This window comes from Saccopteryx bilineata, chromosome 1 (assembly GCF_036850765.1).
Source record: "Saccopteryx bilineata isolate mSacBil1 chromosome 1, mSacBil1_pri_phased_curated, whole genome shotgun sequence".
Lineage (NCBI taxonomy): Eukaryota > Metazoa > Chordata > Mammalia > Chiroptera > Emballonuridae > Saccopteryx > Saccopteryx bilineata.
The window spans coordinates 387,224,356-387,239,068 of NC_089490.1; the positions used below are offsets into that span (position 1 = coordinate 387,224,356).

Sequence of the window (14,713 nt, forward strand, 5' to 3'; positions counted from 1 at the left end):
AGTGCATGAGCCTCTCTGGGGACTCTAGAAAGGACAGCTTGGGCTGTGACTTCCCCCCTTCCTCTCCTATGAGAATAGTGCCCGATGCGGTGAAGATCAAGGTGTTGTGTGGAGTTTCCTGGGTCTCCTGGGGGAGGCTGTCACCAGCCCTGGGCTCCCCTTGACCTATGTTCACCCTTGTTTCTGTTCCTGCCAGAGCACCAATTTACTTGGTACATTCTTTTGTCTCATAAACATGTATTTAGTCCTGCTGAGCCCCTTGGGAGATACAGTGGTGTTGAGCGTGCAGCTGGCCTGCAGGGGCCGTACCGTCTAGTGGGGGAGATAAAACATGCTCAGCAGTCCCTGTGACCTGGGGCAGAAACTGACCAGTGCTCTAAAGGGGGACAGATACAGAGCTCTGGGGTTCAGAAGGAGAAAAGGTCCCATCCAGGTGGGGTTTGGGACAGGCTTTCGGAAGGAAACGGCATTTGAACAGAGCTTTAGAAACAGGAAAATGGGCCCTGGGCCGGAGTGCAGGGCCCGCCCTGAGCCAAGTCCTGGAGGGGTGCTTGGAAGGGCAGGGTTGCAGCGGTCCTGCTTTGGTGCTCCCTTGGCCTTCCTTGGCCCCTCCGCCGGGCTCACCCCGCCTCTGTGCCTCTCCTCTCCAGGGCATCATTAACCTGGGCACCAGTGAGAACAAGCTCTGCTTTGACCTTCTGGCCCAGCGGGTAAGTCCCGGTGCACCTCTGGGTGGCATCACCAGCTCTGAGGGCCCCCTTTCTCCTGGACTCCTCAGAATGCTTCTCCCACGGGAGCCCACTGCCTGTCTCAGCGGCCTTGGCCTGGCAGTCAGGAGTCCGGGTTCTAACTCTGCCTCAGGGTCAGCTTCCTGTGTGGCCTTGGGCAGTCGCTTCCCCTACTCTTTATCTCTTCAGGCTCTTCCCTTCCCTCAGACCTTCCTGTCAGGTGGGTCCCTCCTCTCTAGGGAAATACTCAGTGGCTGCATGTGGTCAGTAATGAACAACTGGCTCTAAGAGGGTGGTGCTGCTGCTGATTGTAGCTCTTGCTAATTACCATAGTGTAAATAATACCACCATGGCCAGTTTCAAGCTACTGCTGTGACATTATTATTATTATTATTATTAGTATTATTATTATTATTTTAAGCAAGAGAGAGAGAGACAGAGAGAGGGACAGATAGGGACAGACATACAGGAAGGAAGAGAGATAATTCTTCGCTGTAGCATCTTAGTTGTTCACTGATTGCTTTTTCATATGTGCCTTGACTGGGGGGCTGCAGCCGAGACAGTGACCCCTTGCGCAAACCAGTGACCTTAGGTTCAAGCCAGCAACCTTTGGACTCAAGCCAGCAACCATGGGGTCATGTCCATGATCCCACACTCAGGCCAGCGGCCCTATGCTCAAGCTGGTGAGCCCACACTCAAGCCAGATGAAACCATGCTCAAGCCGGCAAGCTCGAGAGATTTCAAAACTGGGTCCTCTGCATCTCAGGCCGATACTCTACTGCGCCACTGCCTGGTCAGCCGACGTGACGTTATTGCACACGTGACAGAATTGGGAAAAGAAGTGCAGTGGCACACACGTACAGGGTGGAGCAAAAGTGGGCTTATAGTTGTGAGTGCATGAAACAAATTTACTCTTGTATTATTTTCCATACGAACAACTGTAAACTTATTTTTGCCCCACCCTCCCTGTAGGGTGTTTTCCCTTCTAGACACATTGATAGAAATAACTTCACGAGCAAAGATGATAGTACATCGTAATGTAATCAGGAACAATCTTGTTTGGGTATTTACTACCTTTGTTTTTAACATAATTCACTTACATAATTTATATGTAATCTGTATGGTTTAATTTTTGAAATGGCTATTTTTCTACACAGCTTGCAAAATTCCTGCACATTTAACAATCAGATTTCTTGAGCTCGTGACAGCCATCTCTCACCAACCACTGGTAATGCCCAGTAGAGGTGTCTCTCAAGGCCGAGGAGTCAGAGTTTTGGAGTGTAGAGAGAGTGATGCTTAACTCAGAGGGACATGTGTCCAGAGGTGACAACATCAAGCCCCAAGGGGAGAGGGATGTAGTGTAGGGAGTGGGCTTGAAAGGCGTGTTCTACCTAAAGCCCGCTTGCTCCCCCCATCAAGGTAGCTGAGCACCATCCAAAAGAAAATACGAGCCACATATAAAATTTAAAATTTTTTATTATGTAGTAAAAAGAAACTGGTAAGATTCATTTTAATAATATATATTATTGCCCTGGCCAGATGGCTCAGCTGGTTAGAGCTTTGACCCAAAGCACAGAAGTTACTGGTTCGATCCCTGGTCAGGGCACATACAGGAAGAGATTGATGTTCCTGTCTCTCTTTCCCTCTCTCAAATTAATAAAAATTTAAAAAATAAAAAAAACCTATTCTAATATATTGAAAATATGACCATTTAAATATGTAATTGACATAAAAAAGTATCAGTGAGAGAGTTTGCAAACATTTTTAAGATCAAGTTTTCACTATCCAGTATTTCTGAGTTCAGACCGGACACACGTGGCTAGAGACTCCTGTACTGGGCAGTGCAGCTCTAAGGGATGAAGGAGCAGGGGAAAGACGAGGGTCAGATACAGGTGGCTGGTTACCTTTCTTCTTGTGGTCCCACTGCCCAGGGACCCTGCCTTTCTTTGACATTGTGTGTGTGACACCCTAAGAGTCACCAAACCAACACGTGGTCAGGGTGGGGATGGCCTAAAAATGGGCACATTTTCCAGAGTGTGAGGTTGGATTGAGCATGCAGGAGGGCAGTGGTCTGAGTCTCTCCAGAGGTTGAAGCCAGGACTGGGTGATGGCACCCAGTGCCAGAACCTCTTCTGTCACCCAGGGAGGAGCTAGGTGGCATGGTCTCCCATCTCTGCCTCTGCACATCCAATCTCTGGGTGTTTGGGTGACAGTGTTGAATAAAGAGCACTCAGTCAGAAGGAAAAAAATTCTAGGTTTTTCTCTGCTCTGCCACTTGCTAGCTCTGTGGCTGTGACTCGGTTTCCTCATCAGCACAGTGGGTGTGAGAATGCTGTCCCTGTGCGACCCCTCCACATTTTCTTTGATGAGGAGACCAAGGCCTTGGCTTTGGTGGCCCAGGTGCTGTGTGGATGCAGGTGGTAATGCCGACAGGCCTCACTGGGAGGATGTGTGACCCTAACGCAGCTCTTTCCTCTCGGTCCCCAGCTAAGTCAGAGCGACATGCTGCGGGTGGAGCCGTCTCTGTTGCAGTACCCTGACTGGAGGGGACACTTGTTGTAAGTAGTGGCCATAGGCCAGTGGTTCCCAACTGCAGGGTGGTTTTGCGCCCCAGGGGACATACCGTACGTAATGTGTGCAGGCATTTTTGGTTGTCATAACTGGGAAGCGGGTGCTACTGTCATTGTTGGGTAGAGGCCAGGGATGTTGCTAACTCTCCTACAACATGCAGGATAGCCCCCACAGCAAAGAATGATCTGGCCCCAAGTGTCAGTATTGGTAGGTGGAGAAAGCCTGCCTTAGGCTGAGGGCCTATGTGGTCCGAGACCTGGCAGGCGATCATGGGGTCTTCTGGATCACCCCAGGGCACTGGTGCCTCCTGCCACCGCACCCCAGCCTGGGAGCTCCCTGGCATGGTCTCTGTGGCTCTGAGGCATGGGGAGGAGCTTCATACAAGGAGTCCTGGACCCCACTTTCTCAGTAGCTTTAGAGGGGCCAGAATCAGTTTAAGGGGCGCTGGCCGGGGCCTTCTCCTACTGGTCAGATGGGAGGTGGTAAATGATACTTGTAAGAGTTGGTATTGAGCACTTACTAGGGGCCAGACGCTGTTTAGCGCCTAGTGGCTGAGCAGGACTTGATTCCAAAGGACATGTTCTGATAGTAATTAAGATGATGGGCCCTCAAGTCAGACAACGGGGCTTGAATGTGGACTCTGCCACTTACCCACAAGTGACTTAATGCCTTCAAGTCTCAGTTTCTTTGTCTGTAAAATGGGAATAATAATAGTTGCCCATTAGGGTTGTTTTGAAGATTAAATGGGTAAAATTCTCCAACTAACACCTGCATAAGGTAAATGCTCAATAAATACTAGCAGTAATAGTTATGATGATAGTCATTGTTCTGATAACAAAGTTTTTTATTATTATTAGCTAGCTCTGCATATAGAGTGTTGCTTATGGTCTCCCTGACATCTGCTGACTCAGGGGGGTTGGCTGTCCTAGAACTGCTGGGAATGAAAGTTCTGTGCCTGCAGGAGTGCTGGGGGTGGGACCAGGGAGTGGAGACGGATGCTGATCACACTTCCCTTGTGGGAAACATGGCGGGGGGGGGGGGGGTAATGACAGCTGCCTGAAGAGTCACTAGAAGAGCTCTGGGATGGACTGTGGGTTGGAGACCCGCTGACAAGCACTGCCCATCTGCAGCCTCCGGGAAGAAGTGGCCAGGTTCCTGTCTCTCCACTGCAAGAGCCCCGCACCCCTTAAACCGGACAATGTGAGTAGCCCCCTCTTCTGATCTGTCTTGGTCTTCTGCCCCTCCCCCGACTCTGGGCTGGCCAGGGGTAAGGTGGGTTGGGATCTGCCTTTCACTCGGTTTCGATTTGGTTCCAAGTGGAACTGGGCACACCCTCTCCTTAGAGTGTGGGTATGACTTCTGTCCCTCTTGTCCTGTGGTCCCTCTTTGCCACCACACCTTTGGGCCAGACTCTGAGTGAGCGGCGTCCTCTTCTTTGCTTAGTTGACTCAGAGCAGGGTCCCCACCAATAAGCTGCACGAATGAACTTGGCTGTTAGTCAGGAGGGGCCTTTAGGTATCTCCTGTGGCTTTGTGGTGACAGAGCCCCAAAGGGTACCCGAGTTGCCACCTGGCTCTCCCTCTGTGCCAGCCCAGGACAGAGGCTGCAATTCTTGGTCCTAATTTAAACAGTTTCATCTTTGTCCCATGACTGTGTCACTCTCAGGTGGTTGTCCTGAATGGCTGTGCCTCTCTCTTCTCTGCTCTGGCCACGGTGCTGTGTGAGGTCGGGGGTAAGTGGACAATGGCCTGCTTAGTACCGGGAGCTGCCTTTGCCTGCCATGTCCCCAGCTGCCTGTCCTCGAGGGCTGCATCAGAATGATTTTGGCCATAATAGACTATTAGACTGCATGGGACTTAAGTGAGTGGCGTGACGAGACACCCAGGGGTTGGTAGTTCTAGGAGGACTCAGTGTGCTGCCAGGGTTCTGGGCTGTCTCTCTCTGACGACCTTGGCTTTTCCTCATGATTGGAGGTGGATGTCATATCCTCACATGGCAGACTGCCTGCTACAAGAGCCACAGTCCTACTGAGAGCACACTGGCCATAGGCATGGTCAGGGGTTATTGGTTGCCAGGAACCGAGGCCCCATCATGCTAGTATAATTAATAATGATAATATTAGTAATATTTATTGACCACATACTACATTCCAGGCACTGGCTTAAGGCTTTACACATAGGCTGTCATATAATCCACACAACAGCCCCCATGAGGTAGGTTCTGTGGTTATGCCCATTTAACAGATGAGGAGAGTAAGGCCCAGGGTGTTAAGTAACTTGTTATAATCACACACAGAGAGGTAATAACCAGGATTTGAATTGTAAAAGGAGGATTCATTACCAGGATATAATAGGCAATTTCCTGCCCAAGAACAATTAAGAGTGAGGTCTCTCACAGGGATGTGCAGTCTTCCCTCCCCCCTCCCCCCCACCCTTTTAATGCAGGCCTGTCCCAGGATCTTCCTCCGTCTTGTGTGGCCGGTGGGGCTAGCCCAGCTCCCGCTCCACGTGACCTTCCATAAAGTGCACGTTCTCACTCACAAGTGTCAGTGCTTCTTCGAGCAAAGTCTGGAGAGAGAACATGATGGGTTTCTGGCCAGACAGTTGACTGGCTCCCTTAGGCCATTTGTCTACCTCTGGTCTGATCCCTGTGGCCAGGGATGGGAATGTGTAGGACAAAGGCTGCCCTTTTTAGAGCTCTGAGTGGAGTGGGCTGTGCTAATGGAAGGCTGGGAAGGGACAGCAGCTTGACCTATGTGTCTTCTTCAGGGGGGAGGGATGCCTTTAGCTCTGAGTTACAGTAGAGCTTATGGTCATCTCACCAATCCCCCACCCACAGCTAGCCCCTCTGCATGACGTCCCCTCCCCACCCCGTGGTCTCAACCTGTTGTCTGACTGCCTCCAACAGTGGAGAAGCTGGAGCACATCGTATCTCTGGGCAATTCTACATGGTGTCAAGTTTTTCTACTTGTTGAGCCCAGATCGTCACCCTGAAGCTTCCACTCATGGGTCCAAGTCTCCCTCCAGTGACCCCAAATGTTGAGTGCCTCTCTGGAATCCTCAAAGCCTTAGTTCCTTATTGGCAAAGTTAGGATGACAGTAGTACTTCCTTACTTACTTCATTGAGTGATTATGGGGATCTAATGAGATAACATGCAAAGGAATATTTGGTACAGTTGAGTACCTAGTAAGTGCTCAATAAATAATTAGCTATTGATTAGTAGAAAAGGGATTGATCTCAGTGGATCCACGCTCTAGAAAGAGTGTTGGGAGTTGAGAGAGGGAGCATGCCCCAAATGTTCCCTAAGATCATTGAAAGCTTGAAGAGGCATGGGGCCAGTGGACAGGGAGTCCATGAGCCCAGCCAGAGGGTGACAGACTCTCCGGCCCACTCCTTCCCCCAGAGGCTTTCCTCATCCCTGCCCCTTACTATGGAGCCATCACGCAGCACGTCTATCTCTATGGCAACGTCCGACTGGTCTATGTCTATCTGGACAGTGAGGTAAGAGTTCCTGGAATCGAGGTAAGGGTGCCTGTGGGCCAAGGCTTTCCTGCATCTGAATCTGAGGGTGGACATGGGAAGCAGTCCATGCTGAGGGCTCAGGGGTTGTGGCCAGTGCCTGGGTTCGCCAGGGCCTCCCATTCTCCCAGCTCCGAGATCCCTGGGGTTGATGTAGAAGCCAAGGGCAGCCCCAGGCACCATACTGAAGTGGGGTGAGGCAGAGCAGACGTCAGCGTGGTAGTCCTTGGACCCCGATCAAAGGACCTATGGGGCTTCTTCCTGAAACGTTATAGTGATGCCCCCCCCCCATGTAGTGGGGTGGGACAATGGCAGTGAGAGGGAGGTGACCAACCTGTATTTTTCCGGAGACTGTTCTAAGGAGGCTGGAGGTAATAGGCTGGAGAGGCCTCAGAGTTCAAGAGTTGGGCGGGGGGGTCACTGAATGTGGCTTTGGATCTTTTCCAGGTCACTGGGCTGGACACACGCCCCTTCCAGCTCACAGTGGAGAAGCTGGAGGCGGCCCTGCAAGGAGCTAAATCTGAGGTCTGGGGATCAGGTCAAAGCCCGGGCTGGGAGGGGTGGGCCTGAGGGGGCACAGACCAATCCTGTGGCCGGTCCACTCCCTGTTAGGATTGGCACTCTGTGATGAGGACGAGGGGTAGACACAGAACCATTCTGCGGCTCAAGCAGGAGCCTGCCCAGGGAAGGTCTTCCCGCTAGAGAGAGACTCTGAGACTTAGGTGTACAAACAAACAACCAGGGAACTTAATTAACAATAGTACCCCCACTTCACCTGATTCTAATTCAACAGGTCAGGTGTGCGACGTAGCGGACTATAGTTCAGCAGTCGATGGAGGTGCTACCCGCTCACTTTGAGGGGATCTGGGGCCTCCCCGAAAAAAGGCGGAGAACAGAAACCCTCAGTGGTTCCTCTCTATCTACTTTTCAAAGCTCTTGTCAACTTAATTTTTTTTTTTTTTTTTACCATGGTAATTAAAGCTGCACATGTCCACTGTGGGAATTTTAAAATTCCCCCATAGTTCTGCCGACAGAGGCAGCTCCTGCTGGCATTTGGGTATATTTCCCTTTAGGCTTTGATCTCTGCACTGTCTTCTTTCAGGGCTGACACGATGCTGCAGGTGTCATTCTCTGCCCCTGCTCCCTTCGTACTGGGTGGTGACCACGGTGCCGTCACATTTCCCAGGGAGCTTGCCCGGCAACTAGCGCCGCCCTGTGGGACCCTGTGGCTCTGGCCTTCGGGAGGAGCTGAGGGTCTCCCACCCCACTGGTGGTTTCAGGGTGTGAAGGTCAAAGGTCTCATCCTCATCAACCCCCAGAACCCTCTGGGTGACGTCTACTCCCCAGAAGAGCTGCGAGAGTACTTGGAATTTGCCAAGAGGTAAGGCACCCCGCACTAATCCTAAAATAGTGTCTGTCAGATGAAGGTTCTGGCAGAGTCTTTGGGGCCGGCGCTTCTACCCTCTTCTCTCCATCATGGCTTCCACCCACATCGGTTGTAGCAGTGGGGTGAGGAGGTAATGGTTTGTGGGATGCTAGGTCTGTCTCTCCCTGTTTCTAATAGCAGCTGTCACTTACTGCACACTATAGTGGCCAGGCACCCTGTTCAGCAGTTTACATAATCCTCCCAGCAACCCTATTAGGTACAGATACTGTTTACTGAGCCTGAGAGGGAGGGGTGGAGCCAGACTGAATCTGGGTCGGCTTATATTTAATTTAACTGTGGCCCTTTCTCCGTGGGGGGTGTGTGTGTGTGTGCCTGAGGGCTCTGCCTCTTTCCTGCAGGGCATCAAAAGCCCCACTGTCATCTGCTTTGTGTGTGTGGCTTCCAGTGTGTTTGAAAAACAGAGTCAAAGCAGGTTATTCCTGGATAAAACAAATTTGGTAACCCTGGGCTAGACCTGGTCTCTGGGATTTCAGATTCACTGTCACTCCACCCTGAGAGATGCATTTGACCCATTCACCAAACTCTTTCTTCCTTGCTGCTGCCTGCCCCCACGTCCTGCAGGCACGAGCTGCATGTCGTGATGGATGAGGTCTACATGCTGTCCGTGTTTGAGGATTCGGTTGGTTACCGCAGTGTTCTAAGCCTGGAAAGGTGAGGTTGCCGCATCAGAGCTGGTTCTTCACCTTCCCGGCCCCCTGTCCTGGCCCCTCTGTGGCTTGGCTACAGGACATGGCCTGCCCCAGGGTCCCAGGGTGATTCTCCTTCCATCCAGCTGACCCCACTGTCCTCAGAGCCCCTAATGAGAACATGGGAGAACTGGGCCAGATCAGTGGTTTTCAAACCGTTCTGTGGGTTTTCTGAGAGCTCCAAGGAGGGGCCTTAGGATTCCTTGAGGGAGGGTGGAGTGGGTGGGAAACTGTCCTTTGCTGTTTCCTTCATCCCTCAGGTAACTTCAGTTTCATTCATTCATTCATTCATTCATTCATTCATTCATTCATTCATGCATCCGTTCATTCAGCAGATATGTGGGAGCCCCTTGCGTGTGCTATACATACACTTTGGCTATTTGGGCTTTTTCTTAAGATTCAATTTGAGCCAATAATTTGTGGACAAAATACCTTTGGAATCACCTGGACCAGATCACCTGTAAAGCCTGTAAATACGACAGTCAGAGAACCTAACAGTTCCTGCTGTCTGTCCAGACCTTTCTGCCCCACGAAGCCTTTCTCTTCGCTCGTTCCCCCAAAGCTCTGCCAAGCACGTGGAGTGTGGCCTGTTACGCCCCTTCACTTATGGATCGGAAAAGCGAGACGCAGAGAAATAATGACTGCTCTGTACCAGACCCTGTACCCTGTATCAGTTCCGTTCCTGTGTGGTGCTGGGGCCACAATGGTGCACAAGACAGACCCGGGCCCTCTCTGTGTAGAACTTCTCTGTTTCTAACCAGAGAATAATAGCTTGTTTTTTAACAGCTGAATACACAGCTAGTCATCTGATCAAGTGCTAAAGAGGAGCGGCCTGGGGTGCCCACTTGGCCTGGTCGACTGGGAGGTGGCCAGAGAAGGGCTGTTAGAGAAAGTGACACTTGAGCTGTGCTCTAGATCAGGGGCTGGCACATATCTTAGGCTTTACAGGCCATCTGGTCTCTCACTCAGCTCTGCCATCTTGGCACCAGAGCAGCACAGACAGCACATGCACGAGAGTGTGGCTGAGTCCCGTTAAGACTGCCGGTGAGAGCAGGCAGCAGGCTGTTCGCTGACCCCTGCTTTAAAGGGTGCATGGGAGCTGGTGATTCAAGAGATGAAGCCAGGGCTTGACCCAGACCCAGAGTCCCCCATCCATCTCCTTCTGTGGTCAGCGCAATGTGTGAGCTCCCGCGGGTCTGCGCTGCCTCCATCCCCACACTGTGCTCTCTGCAGGCTGCCTGACCCCCTGAGGACCCATGTGATGTGGGCGGCCAGCAAGGTGGGTTCCTGGCTGGCCCTGGGGGTGGCAGGGAGGTGGGGAGGCAGGGAGGTGGGTAGAACCAGCTTTCTCCGTGGAGGGCTGGCCATCCCCTACGGAGCCTCTTCTTCTGCAGGACTTTGGGATGTCCGGGCTCCGCTTTGGCACTCTGTACACAGAAAACCGGGATGTGGCCACTGCGGTGGCTTCCCTTTGCCGCTACCATGGCCTCAGTGGTTTGGTCCAGTACCAGATGGCACAGCTGCTCCAGGACCGCGGTGACTGCCTGGGCCTGGCCCCCTGAGAATTGGGGGAGGGTTGTAGTCAGCCTGGGACTGGCCAGGGATCATGGGTGCTTTGTGCAGGAGAAGAATTGAGGAGAGTGTTGGAGAGTACCGGCTCTGGGCCCACGCTGGGTTCATACCCTACTCAGTCGCTTCCCGGCTGCATGGCACATTCTTTCCCCTCCGGGAGCCCCGGTTTCCTCGTCTGTAAAACAGGGGTCTAAATGGTACCTGTCTTGTAGAATTAGTAATGTGAATTTATTACAATAGTAGCTGGCATACAATAGGCACTTGGTCAAAGTGAACTCACGCTTATTAGCTGTGAGCACTTCAAGAAGAGAAGAAGCTACGAATGGAAAAACATTGTAGTGGGAGACTTTCTCTCTGCACGGATCAGTTCCGTTCCCGGGTTCGGAGAGTGCGTTTAGGTAGCAAAGGGACCTGCCCTGCCCCCATTTATTGAGCTCTGTCAGGTGTGCTCCACGCGTCATCTCCTTTGTCTTTCCCCAGAATCCTAGGCAGCATGCATTCCTGTATTTCCCCCATTATTTTATAAACAAGGTAACAGAGGACCAGACACCGCATACTTGCTATAGCCGCTAAAATGTGAAAAATAGCGACAGCGTCAAATGTTGGCGAGGATGCAGACAGCTGGGGCTGTCTGGAGTGGCGCTGCTGGGGACGTGAGGTGGTATAGCCACTTTGGAGAGCAAGTGGCAGTTGCTTATAAAGTCAAATACCAAATGGCCCCACAACCCCATGCCTAGATATTTACCAGTACGGTCACACAAAGCTCGACGTGAATGTTCATAGCTGCTCTCTTCCTCGGCACCCAAACTGGGTGCCTTCCATGGATGCAGAGAGAGACAGACGGTGGTCCGTCCACACGGCGGGTGCTACCTGGCAAAAAACACCATGACAGCATGGATTCATCTTAGAGGCAGGAGTAGGCTGAGTGGAAGAAGCCAGTCTCAGAAGATGACATTACTGTGGTTCCATTTCTATGACATCCTGGAAAAAGTGACAGAGAACAGACCAGTGGGTGTGGGGAAGGGGATGATGGGACTATAAACAGATAGCCGGAGGGTGTTCTTTACGGTTGGGGAACTGTTCAGTATCCTGCCTGTGGTGGTGTTCACTCAAATCTATACATGTGTTAAAATTCATGGAATGGGACCCCCCCCAAAAAAAAAAAGTTAAAAAATGAGAATGGGGGGGGTAACCTTGCCCAAGGCCCACACCTTGCCAGGGGCCATGCTGGCTCTGAACCTCAGCCTGTGAGTAGGTCGGCCTTTGATTCGGACCTACATCTGGGGGACTCTGTCTGCAGGACCTGGCTCTGTCAGGGCCAAGCATCTAGATTTAAGGTACTTTACCCCCAATATTACTGAATAGTCTCAGCTTCCCTAGTCAGCAGGGGCTCATCCAGTCTTGGCATCTGGTGGCCTTTTTCTTCTCAGTGAATCACACTCATGGGACAGAGTGGAGGGTTGATGGGGATTTATCTTTTGGCTTCTCTTTCACCTAAACAGACTGGATCGACCAGGTGTACCTGCCAGAGAACCATGCCCGGCTCAGGGCTGCTCACACCTATGTCTCCGGGGAGCTCGGGGCCCTGGGGATCCCCTTCCTGCACCAGGGGGCAGGCTTCTTCATCTGGGTCGACTTGAGGAAGGTAGTGCAGGTGGGGAGGGGATGGAAGCCTCCCCCCAGGACTGAGGTGCAGGGGTGCCTCCTCCTCACCCTGAGCCCTTCCACCCTCCCAGTACCTGCCCGAGGCCACCTTCGAGGGGGAAATGCTGCTCTGGCGTCGCTTTTTGGACAACAAGGTGCTGCTGTCCTTCGGCAAGGCCTTCGCGTGTAAAGAGCCCGGTTGGTTCCGCCTGGTCTTCTCGGACCAGGCCCACCGGCTCCGCCTGGGTGAGCAGTCTGCCTCCCAGCCCTCCTGACTGCGTCCTTCCTCTGCCTTCTTTCCCCTGCGGCCCCACAACCTCAGCGTGTTCCTCCCCACCCACCCAGCCCTCCGTGCTGACGGGCCCTCACTTCCTCCTCCCAGGGATGCAGAGGATCCGGCAGGTGCTCCAGGGCACATCCCAGGTGGCAGAAAACCCCCCTTCCTGTCAGACCCAGGACCTGAGGGGCCAGCACAGATGAGCTGGTCATGGCCTTGTGGCCACCACTGCCAACCAGGGGCTGTTCAGGGATGCAGAGACTGGTGATCGTGGCTGAGCCATTTGCCAGGAAGGTATCTTTGCACCTGAAGAAGACCGTTCCTCTCTGTGGCAGCAGGAGACTCCTTCTGTTCGACCTGGTCCATCCCCTTCCCATTCTATTAAACAAAACTGGGAGGAACTAGAAGCATCTGTTGTAATTTATAGACTGGAGGAGTCATGGCTGCCCTCTGCCGCCTGTGGATGTGAAAACAAACCACCTGTGTACCTTCCTTTTAGTAGCGCTTTCATTCTTTCTCCTTTGTTGCCAGGGAAACAAGTCAAAAGAACAACACATAAAAGAGAGTATGTCCCCCAAATAAAAAAGGTTGATAATTTCCAAACTACAAGGACTACTAAAAGGACTGAATCCTACATGTTCAAATTGCTTTCCACACACTTAGGATGTGTAGACCCGGGACCTGGGACAGCCTCTGGTAGGGGCCAGATAAACAGGACCGCGTTGGTGGGGTTGGTCAGGAGGGGTCTCTCTGGCTCTGGGATGCTCTTCCTCTTCATCCTTCCTGGGAAAAGGTCACCTTCATGGATGAACCCTAACCAGAGTGACCTTGCCATGACAGGGGTGGCGGAGGAATGGGGCTGGACCCTGGATCAACGCTGCTGTTGAGACAGGCTGACCAAGGCTGGGCTTTCTACCCTAAGAATGCAGAGGGCTGCCAACCCCATCCCCAGGGTGCATGACTTCAGAGCCCAAATGAGCTTTACGATCTGACCTTAAAGCCATGTGCTGAGAACCCTTCTGGGTGCCGACACGCCTGTTCAGAAGGGCTGTCTCTTTCTTTGTTCCTCTTTTAAGAGATGGTGGAATCAGCATTTCCTTTCTGTAAATCATGCTGTTTGGTTTAGGATTTGTTTTCCTCTTTCTTTCTGCCTTTCATTCATTTATTTCTCCTCCCTGTCTTTTCTTGAGTACCTTCAATGTGCCAGACACTATGTTGGGTTAATTACATGTATTATTTCTAACTCTAATATAGTAAATCCTTAGGAGGCTGACATTAATATCCCCCATTGTAGAGATGAGAAAACTGAGTCTCGAAGAGATGGAACGATGTTCCCAATGTCATGTAGCTAAAAAGGATCAGAGCCAGGATTCAAAAATCAGTTAGGTTTGCTTCAAAATCTTGTGCTCTTTGCAGTATGATAATACCCCCTTTTTTGAAAGCCAGACCCTTTCTAACTCCCGCTTCCACATTTCCTGGCTCACTGGGTAAGCAGTGCTCAGTGTGATCTTTGCTTTCTCCTGTTCTTTCTAAGTGAGTAATGCAATAGCCTCTCCTCTTTTAAATGCCAACTGCTAGGATGCTTGCTACCATCTCACAGACTTCAGGGCCTGGCTCATGTTTTCTTTCCTTCTCTATAGTCACCCTCCACTTCTTTAGCATCGTGTAGCTGCTAACATCACAGCTTCTGTACTTTCTCACCTCCAACTGCGTGCATGGTTTCTACCCCTAGAAATGTAGCCACCCTATTTTAACCACACTGGGTTATAAAACTCTCGTCCTTTCTGATTGCTTCTCCTTCTTGATAACATCTGTACCTTTGCTCATGACTTCTTCCTCCACCTGGAATACCCTATTGACCTCTCTAGTTGTCAAAGTCTTAAATATCCTCTAGGACCAGCGAAGATACCAGCTCTTGCATGAAGCTTCCTACATCTTTCCAGCTGGGTGTCATTGCTTTCTCTTTTGAACCCTCTAGCCTTATTCTCCTGCGCCACTTTTCACCCTCTGCTTTGGCCATTCTTACCTGAGCATTTGTTTTCTTTACGTTGAGCTCCTCCAGCATCTGGGCCCCCTTTATTCCCTCAAAAAGTACTCATTGGGCCTGATCTGCGGTGGCGCAGTGGGTAAAGCTTCAACCTGGAATGCTGGCCGCTGGTTCAAAACCCTGGGCTTGCCTGGTCAAGGTGCATATGGGAAGCAACTACTACGAGTTGATGCTTCCCGCTTCTTCTCCTCTTTCTCTCTCTCTCTCTCTCCTTCTCTCCCC

The 14,713-nt window shown here is 51.6% G+C and overlaps 1 protein-coding gene across 2 annotated transcripts in view; it reads left to right on the forward strand.

Moving 5' to 3' along the window:
- Nucleotides 1–13,065, forward strand: part of ACCS (1-aminocyclopropane-1-carboxylate synthase homolog (inactive)) — a 16,384-nt gene extending 3,319 nt beyond the window's left edge. For both annotated transcript variants that reach the window (XM_066251325.1, XM_066251326.1), the window contains exons 3-15: nucleotides 651–710; nucleotides 3,216–3,286; nucleotides 4,430–4,499; nucleotides 4,965–5,031; nucleotides 6,703–6,800; nucleotides 7,266–7,343; nucleotides 8,099–8,199; nucleotides 8,827–8,916; nucleotides 10,185–10,230; nucleotides 10,346–10,487; nucleotides 12,026–12,168; nucleotides 12,260–12,413; nucleotides 12,550–13,065. In XM_066251325.1, the coding sequence (XP_066107422.1) occupies nucleotides 651–710; nucleotides 3,216–3,286; nucleotides 4,430–4,499; nucleotides 4,965–5,031; nucleotides 6,703–6,800; nucleotides 7,266–7,343; nucleotides 8,099–8,199; nucleotides 8,827–8,916; nucleotides 10,185–10,230; nucleotides 10,346–10,487; nucleotides 12,026–12,168; nucleotides 12,260–12,413; nucleotides 12,550–12,647 (1,218 nt within the window). In that variant the 3' untranslated portion in view covers nucleotides 12,648–13,065. The remainder of the gene's footprint in view (nucleotides 1–650; nucleotides 711–3,215; nucleotides 3,287–4,429; nucleotides 4,500–4,964; nucleotides 5,032–6,702; nucleotides 6,801–7,265; nucleotides 7,344–8,098; nucleotides 8,200–8,826; nucleotides 8,917–10,184; nucleotides 10,231–10,345; nucleotides 10,488–12,025; nucleotides 12,169–12,259; nucleotides 12,414–12,549) is intronic.
- Nucleotides 13,066–14,713: the final 1,648 nt, after the last annotated feature.